At 41.6% G+C, this 14,719-nt stretch overlaps 2 protein-coding genes across 5 annotated transcripts; both read right to left on the bottom strand.

Moving 5' to 3' along the window:
* Positions 1-2,254: 2,254 nt before the first annotated feature.
* On the bottom strand, positions 2,255-10,167 carry LOC148379583 (uncharacterized). 3 transcript variants are annotated; one of them, XR_015855252.1, is made up of 5 exons: positions 9,933-10,167; positions 8,302-8,397; positions 7,157-7,252; positions 6,123-6,218; positions 2,255-5,080 (listed from the first exon to the last, which is right to left on the bottom strand). XR_015855252.1 is itself a non-coding variant. In XM_088366187.1 (5 exons), exons 1-5 carry the CDS (start codon positions 9,327-9,329, stop codon positions 5,017-5,019), a joined length of 507 nt encoding a protein of 168 aa, XP_088222313.1. In that variant the 5' UTR covers positions 9,330-9,925; the 3' UTR covers positions 2,255-5,016. The 3 variants fall into 3 exon arrangements, 1 of the variants encoding a protein (XP_088222313.1); XR_015855253.1 differs by lacking the exon at positions 9,933-10,167 and adding an exon at positions 8,796-8,939; XM_088366187.1 differs by lacking the exon at positions 9,933-10,167 and adding an exon at positions 9,175-9,925.
* A 541-nt stretch (positions 10,168-10,708) lies between these two features.
* Positions 10,709-14,717, bottom strand: tiprl (TIP41, TOR signaling pathway regulator-like (S. cerevisiae)). 2 transcript variants are annotated; one of them, XM_088364702.1, is made up of 8 exons: positions 14,561-14,717; positions 13,968-14,094; positions 13,271-13,450; positions 12,834-12,933; positions 12,380-12,511; positions 12,166-12,261; positions 11,932-11,994; positions 10,709-10,948 (listed from the first exon to the last, which is right to left on the bottom strand). In XM_088364702.1, the coding sequence occupies exons 2-8, from the start codon at positions 14,069-14,071 to the stop codon at positions 10,820-10,822; spliced, it is 804 nt and encodes a 267-aa protein (XP_088220828.1). In that variant the 5' UTR covers positions 14,072-14,094; positions 14,561-14,717; the 3' UTR covers positions 10,709-10,819. The 2 variants fall into 2 exon arrangements, with proteins under 2 accessions (XP_088220828.1, XP_088220827.1); XM_088364701.1 differs by having other exon boundaries at positions 14,480-14,646.
* Between the last annotated feature and the right edge of the window lie 2 nt (positions 14,718-14,719).

Raw genomic sequence — 14,719 nt, forward strand, 5'->3', positions numbered from 1 at the left:
CCTAACCCTAACCCTAACCACAGCAAGAGCAAGCCTAACCCTAAGCCTCAGCACAGCAAAAGCCAGCCTGAGCCTAACACAAACCCTAACCCTAACCCTAACCACAGCAAGAGCAAGCCTAACCCTAAGCCTCAGCACAGCAAAAGCCAGCCTGAGCCTAACACAAACCCTAACCCTAACCCTAACCACAGCAAGAGCAAGCCTAACCCTAAGCCTCAGCACAGCAAAAGCCAGCCTGAGCCTAACACAAACCCTAACCCTAACCCTAACCACAGCAAGAGCAAGCCTAACCCTAAGCCTCAGCACAGCAAAAGCCAGCCTGAGCCTAACACAAACCCTAACCCTAACCCTAACCACAGCAAGAGCAAGCCTAACCCTAAGCCTCAGCACAGCAAAAGCCAGCCTGAGCCTAACACAAACCCTAACCCTAACCCTAACCCTAACCACAGCAAGAGCAAGCCTAACCCTAAGCCTCAGCACAGCAAAAGCCAGCCTGAGCCTAACACAAACCCTAACCCTAACCCTAACCCTAACCACAGCAAGAGCAAGCCTAACCCTAAGCCTCAGCACAGCAAAAGCCAGCCTGAGCCTAACACAAACCCTAACCCTAACCCTAACCCTAACCACAGCAAGAGCAAGCCTAACCCTAAGCCTCAGCACAGCAAAAGCCAGCCTGAGCCTAACACAAACCCTAACCCTAACCCTAACCCTAACCACAGCAAGAGCAAGCCTAACCCTAAGCCTCAGCACAGCAAAAGCCAGCCTGAGCCTAACACAAACCCTAACCCTAACCCTAACCCTAACCACAGCAAGAGCAAGCCTAACCCTAAGCCTCAGCACAGCAAAAGCCAGCCTGAGCCTAACACAAACCCTAACCCTAACCCTAACCCTAACCACAGCAAGAGCAAGCCTAACCCTAAGCCTCAGCACAGCAAAAGCCAGCCTGAGCCTAACACAAACCCTAACCCTAACCCTAACCCTAACCACAGCAAGAGCAAGCCTAACCCTAAGCCTCAGCACAGCAAAAGCCAGCCTGAGCCTAACACAAACCCTAACCCTAACCCTAACCCTAACCACAGCAAGAGCAAGCCTAACCCTAAGCCTCAGCACAGCAAAAGCCAGCCTGAGCCTAACACAAACCCTAACCCTAACCCTAACCCTAACCACAGCAAGAGCAAGCCTAACCCTAAGCCTCAGCACAGCAAAAGCCAGCCTGAGCCTAACACAAACCCTAACCCTAACCCTAACCCTAACCACAGCAAGAGCAAGCCTAACCCTAAGCCTCAGCACAGCAAAAGCCAGCCTGAGCCTAACACAAACCCTAACCCTAACCCTAACCCTAACCACAGCAAGAGCAAGCCTAACCCTAAGCCTCAGCACAGCAAAAGCCAGCCTGAGCCTAACACAAACCCTAACCCTAACCCTAACCCTAACCACAGCAAGAGCAAGCCTAACCCTAAGCCTCAGCACAGCAAAAGCCAGCCTGAGCCTAACACAAACCCTAACCCTAACCCTAACCCTAACCACAGCAAGAGCAAGCCTAACCCTAAGCCTCAGCACAGCAAAAGCCAGCCTGAGCCTAACACAAACCCTAACCCTAACCCTAACCCTAACCACAGCAAGAGCAAGCCTAACCCTAAGCCTCAGCACAGCAAAAGCCAGCCTGAGCCTAACACAAACCCTAACCCTAACCCTAACCCTAACCACAGCAAGAGCAAGCCTAACCCTAAGCCTCAGCACAGCAAAAGCCAGCCTGAGCCTAACACAAACCCTAACCCTAACCCTAACCCTAACCACAGCAAGAGCAAGCCTAACCCTAAGCCTCAGCACAGCAAAAGCCAGCCTGAGCCTAACACAAACCCTAACCCTAACCCTAACCCTAACCACAGCAAGAGCAAGCCTAACCCTAAGCCTCAGCACAGCAAAAGCCAGCCTGAGCCTAACACAAACCCTAACCCTAACCCTAACCCTAACCACAGCAAGAGCAAGCCTAACCCTAAGCCTCAGCACAGCAAAAGCCAGCCTGAGCCTAACACAAACCCTAACCCTAACCCTAACCCTAACCACAGCAAGAGCAAGCCTAACCCTAAGCCTCAGCACAGCAAAAGCCAGCCTGAGCCTAACACAAACCCTAACCCTAACCCTAACCCTAACCACAGCAAGAGCAAGCCTAACCCTAAGCCTCAGCACAGCAAAAGCCAGCCTGAGCCTAACACAAACCCTAACCCTAACCCTAACCCTAACCACAGCAAGAGCAAGCCTAACCCTAAGCCTCAGCACAGCAAAAGCCAGCCTGAGCCTAACACAAACCCTAACCCTAACCCTAACCCTAACCACAGCAAGAGCAAGCCTAACCCTAAGCCTCAGCACAGCAACCCTAACAAGAAACCTAACAAGACACCAAACACTAACACGAAACCTAACCCTAACAACAAACCTTAACAACAACCTTAAGCACAGCAAGAGCAAGCCTAAACCTAAGCACAGCAAGCCTAACCCTAAGCACAGCAAGAGCAACAAGAACCCTAACCAGCACATAAAACCTTAAGCACAAAGCACATAAAACCTTAAGCACAGAGCAAATGAAACCTTAACAAAGCACATAAAACCTTAAGCACAAAGCACACAAAATCTTAAGCACAAAACACATAAAACCTTAAGCACAAAGCACATAAAGACCTAATCAAATTAATTCCTTAGCACATTGCACATTAAACCCTAAGCACTAAGCACATTAAACCCTAAGCACATTCAACCAATAGCACATAGCACATTGCACATTCAACCAATAGCACATAGCACATTGCACATTAAACCAATAGCACATAGCACATTGCACATTAAACCAATAGCACATAACACATTGCACATTAAACCAATAGCACATAACACATTGCACATTAAACCAATAGCACATTGCACATTAAACCAATAGCACATTACACCAATAGCACATTACACCAATAGCACATTACACCAATAGCACATTACACCAATAGCACATTACACCAATAGCACATTACACCAATAGCACATTACACCAATAGCACATTACACCAATAGCACATTACACCAATAGCACATTACACCAATAGACCATTAGCACATTAGACCATTAGCACATTAGACCATTAGACCATTAGCACATTAGACCATTAGCACATTAGACCATTAGCACATTAGACCATTAGCACATTAGACCATTAGCACATTAGCACATTAGACCATTAGACCATTAGCTTATAAGACCATTAACACATTAGCACATTAAACCATTAACACATAGCACATTAAACCATTAGCACATAGCACATTAGACCATAGCACATTATACCATGAGCACATAGCACATTAGGCCATGAGCACATTAGACCATGAGCACATAGCACATTAGGCCATGAGCACATAGCACATCAAACCATGAGCACATAGCACATTAGGCCATGAGCACATAGCACATTAAACCATGAGCACATAGCACATTAGGCCATGAGCACATAGCACATTCAACCATGAACACATAGCACATTAGGCCATGAGCACATAGCACATTAAACCAAGGGCACATAGCACATAGACCATTAGCACCTAGCACAATTAGACCTTAAGCACCTAGCACAATTAGACCTTAAGCACCTAGCACAATTAGACCTTAAGCACCTAGCACAATTAGACCTTAAGCACCTAGCACAATTAGACCTTAAGCACCTAGCACAATTAGACCTTAGCACTCAACCACATTAGACCTCAGCACCAAACCACATTAGACCTTAGCACCAAACCACATTAGACCTAAGCACCAAACCACATTAGACCTTAGCACCTAACCACATTAGCCACTAGCACCTAGCTTCTAGCACCTAACCTCTAGCCTCTAGCACCTAGACCTTAGCCTCTAGCACCTAGCCTCTAGCACCTAGCTTCTAGCACCTAGCCTAACGAACCAAAAATATAACATCATAAAAAACAGAGTATGACATCACAAATGCAAAACATCATCCCACAAAAGACATCACATCACCCCACATGCTCTTATAAAATAACTTGGCCAATGCGTTTGTCTATTTGATTTGCTGCAAATCCAAATTATACCTAAGGATGGTGACAAATCTTATTATACTTAATAGGACATATTAAAGACTCTTTTGAATAAGTTCATTAACTTAATTGTTAATTAAATCATTTTCATTATGATTTTGTATAAATACTAGGTATAAACAGAAAATATACTACACAAAATTTAATTATGATTTTGTATAAATACTAGGTATAAACAGAAAATATAGTACACAAAATGGGCAGTTTACTTGTTTGAAAAAGAGTGGGAAGTAAGACTTATTTCATTTATTTAAACGGAAGAAGTAAAACTTGTTTAATGGGAAAAATGGATTTGGTGGAATTCCAATTTTCAAAAATGAATGAATGAAGTCATTTCAATTATGATTTTGGATAAATATTAAGTATGAACACAAACACGACTGCAAAAAATGGCCAGTTTACTTGTTTAAAAAGGACTAGGAAGAAAAGACTTATTTCATTTATTTAAATGGGAAGAAGACTTATTTAGTTTGTTTAATATATGTTTGTTTCCGAGGCAAAATTGGATTTGCTGCAATTGCAAATTTCGACAAATTACGGTCCCAAATATTGACTTGAGACCTGATGGGACGTATTAATAGCTAATTTGATAGAAGTTGGTCATATGAGCAAGTGGAGTAACATGAGATCTATTCTCAATTACACAGCACACACAACTTTGGATCTTCTGAATGAATGAATGAGTGAGTGGGTGAGTGAATGAATCTTATTTGTTCATTTAAATTATGACTGTATAAATACTAGGTATAAACACAAAATGGCCAGTTTACTTGTTTGAAATGGTGTGGAAAGAAGTAATCTATCCAATTTAAGACAAATGTAGTTACCTCTAACATTGTGTTACTTTATCTATTGTTGTCTGTGACTTCCCATGAATAAAAAGGAAGGAAGGACTCACCGGAGACGTCTTCGCCAACATCAAACCGTTGGACTTTTATCCTTCTTACAGTGGAAAACATACAGCCAACCAACACCGTGGAACCTAAAGGAATGAAAGAAAACTTTAACATTTGGCTTCAAGCAACATTCGCAGATGCAACACAATGTGACGTGCGGGCTTAGGGCTCGTTCGGGTTAAAGGTTGAGGGAGGGGCCCTTGTTTTAAACTACTTTTTTCAAAAGAAGTGGGAACAAGCAAGACTTATTTAATTTATTTAATGGGAACATGTAAGACTATTTTTCTTCCCTGGCAAAATTGGATTTGCTGCAATTGCCAATTTCAACAAAGTACAGTGCCAAATCTTGACTTGAGACCTGATAGGACGTATTAAACGCTTAGTTACATTGATAGGAGTTGGTAATAAGAGCGAGTGGACTAGTGGTGGTTGAATGGATGAATGAATGTTGAAAGTAATTTAAATTATGACTTTGTTAAAATACTAGGTTTTAACAGAACATCTACTGCGCAAAATGGGCAGAGTTTACTTGTTTGAGAAGGGGTGGCTTATTTAAGACTACGACTTATTTAATCTGTTTGTTCCCAGGCAAAATTGGATGTGATGCAATTCCAAATTTCACCACATGAGGGTGCCAAATTTTGACTTGAGCCCTAATAGGACATATTAAACACTGGATTACTACTTTGGATCTTTTCTTATATTACTTTGCAACAACATACTCGGTAAGAGATTAGGCAGTATAATCACTTGTTAACTTAAGAGTGCCTACACTCAATTTACTTATGGTTATGTGTTACATTAATTACTGTTAGGCATCATTTGAGCAGTCTGACCAAATCTTTGAATAGAAGAATTTGTGATTTAAGAAATTATTTATGTTCAGGGTAATCAGATTTGTATATAATTCTAATGGTCGTCTTTTGAAAACTATTCTGAATTACAACTTTGGATCTTTTCTCATATTACTTTGCAAAAATATACTCGGTGACAGATTAGGCAGTATAATCGCATATGTTAACTTGAGAGTGCCCACACTCAATTTACTTATGCTTAAGTGTTAAATCAACTACTGTTAAACATGAAATAGGAGGTTTAACATAAATGGAGGAAGAAATGGGTACTCACCATTGTGGCTCCTGGTCAATGATGCGAGCCTCCAACTGATTTGTACATTCATTCTCCTGACGTTGGGAAACGTACAGCCAACCAACACCGAGGAACCTAAAGGAATGAAAGAAAACTTTAACATTTGGCCTCAACCAACATTCGCAGATACAACACAATGTGACGTGCGGGGTGAGGGCTCGTTAGGGTTAAAGGTTGAGGGAAGGGCCCTTGTTTTAAACTACTTTTTCGAAAAGGAGTGCGAACAAGCAAGACTTATTTAATTTATTTAATGGCTTATTTAATTTGTTTCATCTATTTTTGTTCCCAGGCAAAATAGGATTTGCTGCAATTGCAAATTTCAACAAAGTACGGTGCCAAATCTTGACTTGAGACCTGATAGGACGTATTAAACTCATTTAATGGGAAGAAGTAAAAGTTATTTAGTTTATTTAATCTATTTTTGTTCCCTGGCAAAATTGGGGAGGATTGGCAAGAAGTAAGATTTATTTAATCTGTTTGTTCCCAGGCAAAATTGGATGTGCTGCAATTCCAAATTACACCACATGATGGTGCCAAATTTTGACTTGAGACCTGATAGGACATATTAAACACTTAGTTGAAGTGATACAAATTGATAATAATGCCGAGGGGGGGCAACATGAATGTTCTGAATTAGACATAGTTTGAATATGCTTTTGAATATTTTTTAGGTAAACACTTTTGCTTCACTTTGAGGAGTGTGATAATCTAACCAAATCTTTGAATTGAAGAATTTGTGATTTAACAAATAGTTTGTTATTATGTTCACGGTAATCACATTTGTATATAATTCTAATGGCCTTCTTTTGAAAAATATTCTGAATTACAACTTTGGATCTTTTCTTATATTACTTTGCAACAATATACTCGGTGAGAGATTAGGCAGTATAATCGCATATGTTAACTTGAGCGTGCCCACACTCAATTTACTTATGGTTATGTGTTAAATCAATTACTGTTAAACATAAAATAGGAGGTGTTTAACATAAATGGAGGAAGAAATGGGTACTCACCATTGTAGCGACTGGTCAATGATGCGAGCCTCCAACTGATTTGTATATTCATTCTTCTGACGGTGGAAAACGTACAGCCGACCAACACCGTGAAACCTAATGGAATGAAAGAAAACTTTAACATTTGGCTTCAAGCAACATTCGCAGATGCAACACAATGTGACGTGCGGGCTTAGGGCTCGTTCGGGTTAAAGGTTGAGGGAGGGGCCCTCGTTTTAAACTACTTTTTTCAAAAGGAGTGGGAACAAGCAAGACTTATTTAATTTATTTAATGGGAACATGTAAGACTATTTTTCTTCCCTGGCAAAATTGGATTTGCTGCAATTGCAAATTTCAAAAAAGTATGGTGCCAAATCTTGACTTGAGACCTGATAGGACGTATTAAGCGCTTAGTTAAATTGATAGGAGTTGGTAATAAGAGCGAGTGGACTAACGGTGGTTTAATGGATGAATGAATGTTGAAAGTATTTTAAATTATGACTTTGTTTAAATACTAGGTATTAACAGAACATCTACTGCGTAAAATGGGCAGAGTTTACTTGTTTGAGAAGGGGTGGCTTATTATTTAAGACTACGACTTATTTAATCTGTTTGTTCCCAGGCAAAATTGGATGTGATGCAATTCCAAATTTCACCACATGATGGTGCCAAATTTTGACTTGAGCCCTGATAGGACATATTAAACACTGGATTACTACTTTGGATCTTTTCTTATATTACTTTGCAACAACATACTCGGTAAGAGATTAGGCAGTATAATCACATATGTTAACTAGAGAGTGCCCACACTCAATTTACTTATGGTTATGTGTTACATTAATTACTGTTAGGCATCATTTGAGCAGTCTGACCAAATCTTTGAATAGAAGAATTTGTGATTTAAGAAATTACTTGTGTTCAGAGTAATCAGATTTGTATATAATTCTAATGGTCGTCTTTTGAAAACTATTCTGAATTACAATTTTGGATTATTTCTTATATTACTTTGCAACAATATACTCGGTGACAGATTAGGCAGTATAATCTCACATATTAAATTGACAGTGCCCACACACAATTTACTTACAGTCATGTGTTAAATCAATTACTGTTAGACATGAAATAGGAGGTGTTTAACATAAATGGAGGAAGGAAGGGCTACTCACCATTGTAGCGCCTGGTCAATGATGCGAGCCTCCACCTGATGTGTATATTCATTCTTCTTACAGTGGAAAACATACAGCCAACAAACACCATGTAACCTAAAGGAATGAAATTAAACATTAACATTTACCCTCAAGACATTCAAAGATATAAGGCAACGCGACTACGTCGTGTTTGTATCCGCTGTCGCGCTAACGGCCATTTCGCGCCCACGGATTTGAATCTTGGCGGGAAGTTTCCCGTATTGACTTCATTTCGACGGCACATTACTGCGACGTAATACCCGCTTATCTAAAACGGCAAAGTTAAAAGTAGAGTTAAATAAAGTTTTATTTTTAATCAACGCAATAATTTACAACCGTTGACCAGGGAGAATCGTCGAAATTCGGCGTCTATGGCTGGCAGCAGACGCCGAATTCGACGACGGCCCCCCCACTCACTCGCTTTTTCGAGACTACAATAGTACTTATTTTTAAACACAATGAGTTGTATTTACCGTATACGCTCTAGACGGTCCAGTTGAGAGCAGAAAATAAAGATATTTCTGTTGCTAATCGTCGTGTTTGTATCCGCTATCTCGCTCGCGTCCATTCGCAGCCATCCGCGGCCACGGATTTGAATTTTGGCGGAAGCCACGCCTACTGGCTTCATTTCCGTGTAATACCCGCTTATCTAAAACGGCAAAGTTAAAAGTAGAGTTAAATAAAGTTTTTCTTTTTAAATCAACGCAATCATTTACAACCGTTGACCAGGAAGAATCGTCGAAATTCGGCGTTTGTGGCTGGCAGCAGACGCCGAGCTCGACGCCCGCCACACTCACTCGCTTTTCGGGGCTACAAAAGTACTTCTTTTTAAAAACAATGAGTTGTATTTACCGTATACGCTCTAGACGGTCCAGTTGCGAGCAGAAAATAAAGATATTTCTGTTGCTAATCGTCGTGTTTGTATCCGCTATCTCGCTCGCGTCCATTCGCAGCCATCCGCGGCCACGGATTTGAATTTTGGCGGAAGCCACGCCTACTGACGTCATTTCCGCGTAATACCCGCTTATCTAAAACGGCAAAGTTAAAAGTAGAATTAAATAAAGTTTTTCTTTTTAAATCAACGCAATCATTTATAACCGTTGACCAGGAAGAATCGTCGAAATTCGGCGTTTGTGGCTGGCAGCAGACGCCGAGCTCGACGCCCGCCACACTCACTCGCTTTTCGGGGCTACAAAAGTACTTCTTTTTAAAAACAATGAGTTGTATTTACCGTATACGCTCTAGACGGTCCAGTTGCGAGCAGAAAATAAAGATATTTCTGTTGCTAATCGTCGTGTTTGTATCCGCTATCTCGCTCGCGTCCATTCGCAGCCATCCGCGGCCACGGATTTGAATTTTGGCGGAAGCCACGCCTACTGACGTCATTTCCGCGTAATACCCGCTTATCTAAAACGGCGAAGTTAAAAGTAGAGTTAAATAAAGTTTTTCTTTTTAAATCAACGCAATCATTTATAACCGTTGACCAGGAAGAATCGTCGAAATTCGGCGTTTGTGGCTGGCAGCAGACGCCGAGCTCGACGCCCGCCACACTCACTCGCTTTTCGGGGCTACAAAAGTACTTCTTTTTAAAAACAATGAGTTGTATTTACCGTGTACGCTCTAGACGGTCCAGTTGCAAGCAGAAAATAAAAATATTTCTCTTGTTAGTCGTCGTTGAACCATCCGCTGTGTCTCGTTCGCTGCCATTGTTGAAAGCCGCGCCCACGGATTTGAATTTTGGCGGAAGTCCCGCCCACTAGAGTCATTTCCGTGTCACATGACTGCAACGTGGCAAACGTCATATCGCTGTTTTGTTTAGTAGACTTACAGTTGTTATGCGTTGACATAATGGCGCACAGTCCAAATAGATTTAAATAAATTAAATAAGTCTTCTGCCCACTCCCTTTTAAACAAGTTAACTCTGCCCACGGATTTGCATTTCGGCGGAAGTTCCGCCCACCGACCTCACGTCCGCGTCACGTGACTGCGATGTGAACAGACGTCATATAGCAACTGCTGTTGCATTAACTAAACTTACAATATGATGCGTTGATGTAATGGCGCACTAATTAACTGGCATGTCTCTCATACATGATGATGCGGGTTCTTTTCTGTAGTATAATAATGGTTTTGAAGCGATGATGATTGAACAAGCCCTTTCAAGTTGCCTTTCAAGATGACATGTGTGTCCCCCATAAATGTGACGTATATTTTTGCAAGTACAAAACCTACCTCGATAGCGATCTGCTAAAAGCTGCTGCCTCCGCATCTCAACTCCAGACAAGCACAAGACATTGGTTGGATGGATTTTTATCAATTTGGTTTTTTCTTTCTGCATTTCAACCATCACATAGAACACTTAAACTGGAAAGCATCAATCACCAACTTTATACACAATGGTAACTATTATTTATTGTTTGAATAAGTCATTTGTTACCAATTCTACTTTATAGATAGTTCATTATGTTACTGAAGTAAACACAGAAGAATAAAGTGGTCATTTAAGGTCTTCATTAATGGCATCATGCTCCTGCTCAGGAAGTATCAACTTTTCACATTGTCTTAGCTTGAAGGTTAAATGTTGAGCAATTTCATTGGGATCAGTGTAGAGCGAGGTAGGAACATTCTGAAAGGCAGAAAAGAAAATCTGTTTTACACTGTTTGGTGCATAGGCATGAGCAACAGTCAGGACCCAAAGGTGGAGTAGGCAGACTTTAACTGTTGTTGGCATCCACAGCATTGGGTGAATGCCGCCCACATCAACATACTGTAGGTCACAGGTCCTACTCGCACATATAACATATATAATAAATTAAATTATGTGGGGGGTTTTTTGAGGGTTGGTACTGCTTACTTATTTTTCCCTTCTATATCGATCCGTAGATTGTCTCGAAACATTAACGGAGCAGCCCATTTTGAAATGAAATACCCTCATGCGTATAGCGGCTATCATAGCATTAGCCTCCCGCAAACTCCCATGAGCCTCAGCTCGCAGACTCCCATGAGCCTCAGCAAAGTGTCATGGCGGCCCCCTGTAAACAATTTCGTTTCTCAAACTCTCTCCCATAAAAGTGATCGGAGCTGACTAAAGACTGATTTAACACATTGGTGCTGCTTATTTATGATTCCGTTGGATATTGATCCGTAAACGTACTCGACAACATTAACGCAACAGCCTATTTTGAAATGAAATAGCCTTGCGGGTACAACAGCTATTCAGTGACGGCCCCTGACCACGGTTGCCGTAACGCTGGGAAGCGATGCGACCTTGTAATTTACTAGTACTACGTACTAAAATGTACTGAAACATTTTGGCAGAGCGCTGTGTACAACCAGTATGGATCAACAAATTCCTCAATTGATCCATATATAAGGCGCTCTGCATTATAAGGCGCACTGTGTTTTTTTGAGTAAACTTTACGTTTTTAAGTGCGCCTAATAGTGCGGTACTTCAAGAGACTGGAGGGGAGAGATGTGGCCCACAGGCCACACCTTATCTGCTCAAGTCTGATGTGGAACGTGTTACATTACCACACAAAGCTTACCTTTAATTCTGATATATTACTTTCCCTTCATTTCATAAGAACAACATTACTGTACAAAGCTTACCTTTAATTCCGCTATGTTACTTTCCCTTGTGCAGAACTCTCGTAACATGTACTTCTGTCCAGCCTGGAAGCAAAAGAAACCTTCAATTGTCGATAAACCTTTCAATCATAATAATGGTAGAAAAGAAAAGGAAAAACAACAGAATAAGTCAGCTGGGATAGGCTTGCAATAGCGACTGAAAAAGAAGCGAGTATACGCCGTATACTTGGTCAGCCGTATTCCTTGTAAATGTACCTCATGGTACAGCCGCGTGTCATTTAGTCTTATCAGCACACCGTCCACTCGCAGGAAAAAACGCAGCAATGTGAAGAAACTGGTGGGCATCACCCTCTGCGTACACACAATGGTGGTGGCAATTTCAGAAAATAAAATGTCAAACACATCATTAATGCACCCAAAAGCCTGGCAGATATCGTGGTAGAAGAGCAAGTATCAAGACAGCACTAACAATTTTAACACTTATCGTTGAGACCCCGTGATCGTGCAGCTCATCCTCAAACAGTAGGACCTCATCAAAGAACACAATCTGTTCACGGGCCCTCAGCTTCTCCAAGTTGATTCTTTCTGTAGTCTCGGTCACCTTGAAATCAGTGTGAGAATCGCACACAAGTGGTCTGAACACAACATATAGACATCCTGTCAAAAAGTGATGGAGTGACTGACCGCAGCCCAACAACTCCACTTAAGCCGGTTGAACTCAAAGGCAATCATGATGTTTTCGTTCACTTGCCTCTTCCTGACCAAGATTTCATGGGTTAACAATGTACCTTGTGTAAGGATTACTTACCTGTGTGTACTTCCGTGTTCACAATGAGTCTTCTGCTTTGATCTTTGTAGGGTTAGGGTTATTTGGAGACATCACTTATTGAGAGGAGGTGCTTTGCTGTGTTCCGGAGACCCACCTCTAACTGCCTTTCTTCTCCTATTAGGGTGCCTCGGTAATCTGTGGTGAATGTCCAGTCATATGGTCTCACCACCTCTTGAGCGTGTTCAGAAGCAAGTCTGGAAGAAAACCAAAGCTATTTTACACGGTTGTTTCTTGGTTGCCTGTCGTGTTCTTGTTCAACGAGTTTTGCTTTAGGTTTCAACGGCAAGAAACACACTTTCAGAAGTAGTCAAACGCGCATGCTTGTTTCCTTCTCTCCCCCTCTCTACAAATATAGACAGACTGTAGCGATATTTTCTCATGACAGTACATTGTGTAGGTAGTGTGTTACTACCTGTGTCATTTTCTAGAGTGAACCAACCCATCTCAGGGCCAATATAGACAAACAACCATTCAGACATATACACTCACACCTATTTGGCAATTTGAAGTACAAGGTTGTCAATATCTTGCCTGCTCTCCTGCCATTGTCGAGCACAAGCCACTTGTACAGCGTCGTCAGAGTTGTTGATTCTCTTCAGGGCGTCAATGGCATTGAATTCAATTCCAAAGCCACCGCTGTGTTGGATGCGCAGGATGTTGTCACCAAATAACATTTCTGGAAGGGCAGGCAAGTTCAACTCTTGTGCTAATCTGTAAAGAAAACCAGAAACATTGCCGTGAAGCAAGCGTCTTTATGACACAGGATACGGGTTAACACCCGGCCACTAAATGTGAAGAACTGCCAAATAGAAATACTGCAGAAACCAAGGGGGGTTGTAAGCCAAAATCTGCATCGTGTGTCTCGCTAAACACACTCAACAGCTCAAATAAAATTCGACATTTTAAAATCTAGCTTACAGAAATGATTTCAACAACAAGAGGGTTGCAAAATGATTCTGATGTCTTAGATTCAAATGTTTTATATTCTTACCTTCCGTTTCTTAGTGTTCATGTTTTAGAATGACTTACTGCGTTTTGCCTTGTTTTTCCAGAACATGATAAGAATATAGTTAAATTCATTCTTTGCTCAGGATAGAGACGCCGTCGATATTGAGCAGGATTGATTTGAATGCATAGAGTAAGTCAAGGGGTTTTCGTTATGAAGTCTACATTGGAGTTAAATGACACAGTAAATGAGAGTTGGGTCGAAAAAAGGATTACGTCTCACCTTTCAATGTCTTTGGACTTCATGATATGGTTTTTGGCAGTTGTAACTTTCCAAGGGCCAAAGGTGAAGTCATTTTTGCTGCTCTTAAAACCATGGGAAATCATGTTATATCGTTGGCCAGCATCCGCTGCAGAAAAGATGGGAAGCCCACATTAACCGGCTAGAAGCATAGTTTAAGGATTAGAGTTTATTTCTTTACACTTAGAATGATGAGAACAAAAAACAATCCATCGGAATCAGCGATCGACTCGAACGCTTTGAGGTGCTAACTGGGTAAATGCTAGTGGACAAAATCCGCTTCACCACCTTTATCAAATGCAGCATACGAGCTGGCACACTTTTGACGAGGCGGTACTTGTACATGCGCAACAACAACAAAAAAAGTCAGGTGAGGACTTGCCGGTCACAGCAAAATAACCTCTGCGTTGTAAATAATAGTCCCGTCGTATTAACAGTCCCGTCGTATTCTAAATGGTGGGTACGCCGCGATGGCGCCAATACTTAGCACATACTTAATTTTAAATGAAGTGCTGTTAACGGCTTCCTAATGCAGGCGTGTCTTCTCTTTGGTTAAAGAATGTGCTTCATCTTACTGCAGGCACTGGAGAAGGATCATGATAACGAAGATGCTACTGCTGCTGCGTCTCTTCCTCCTTATTCTTATTCGTCGTCGTCTTCTTCTTCTTCGCCGTCTTCTTCTTCTTCTTCGCCGTATTCTTCTTCTTCGCCGTATTCTTCTCTGTCGCCGTATT

Source organism: Syngnathus floridae, chromosome 21 (assembly GCF_059516105.1).
Source record: "Syngnathus floridae isolate MCC-2025c chromosome 21, RoL_Sflo_1.0, whole genome shotgun sequence".
NCBI classification, from domain to species: Eukaryota; Metazoa; Chordata; class Actinopteri; order Syngnathiformes; family Syngnathidae; genus Syngnathus; species Syngnathus floridae.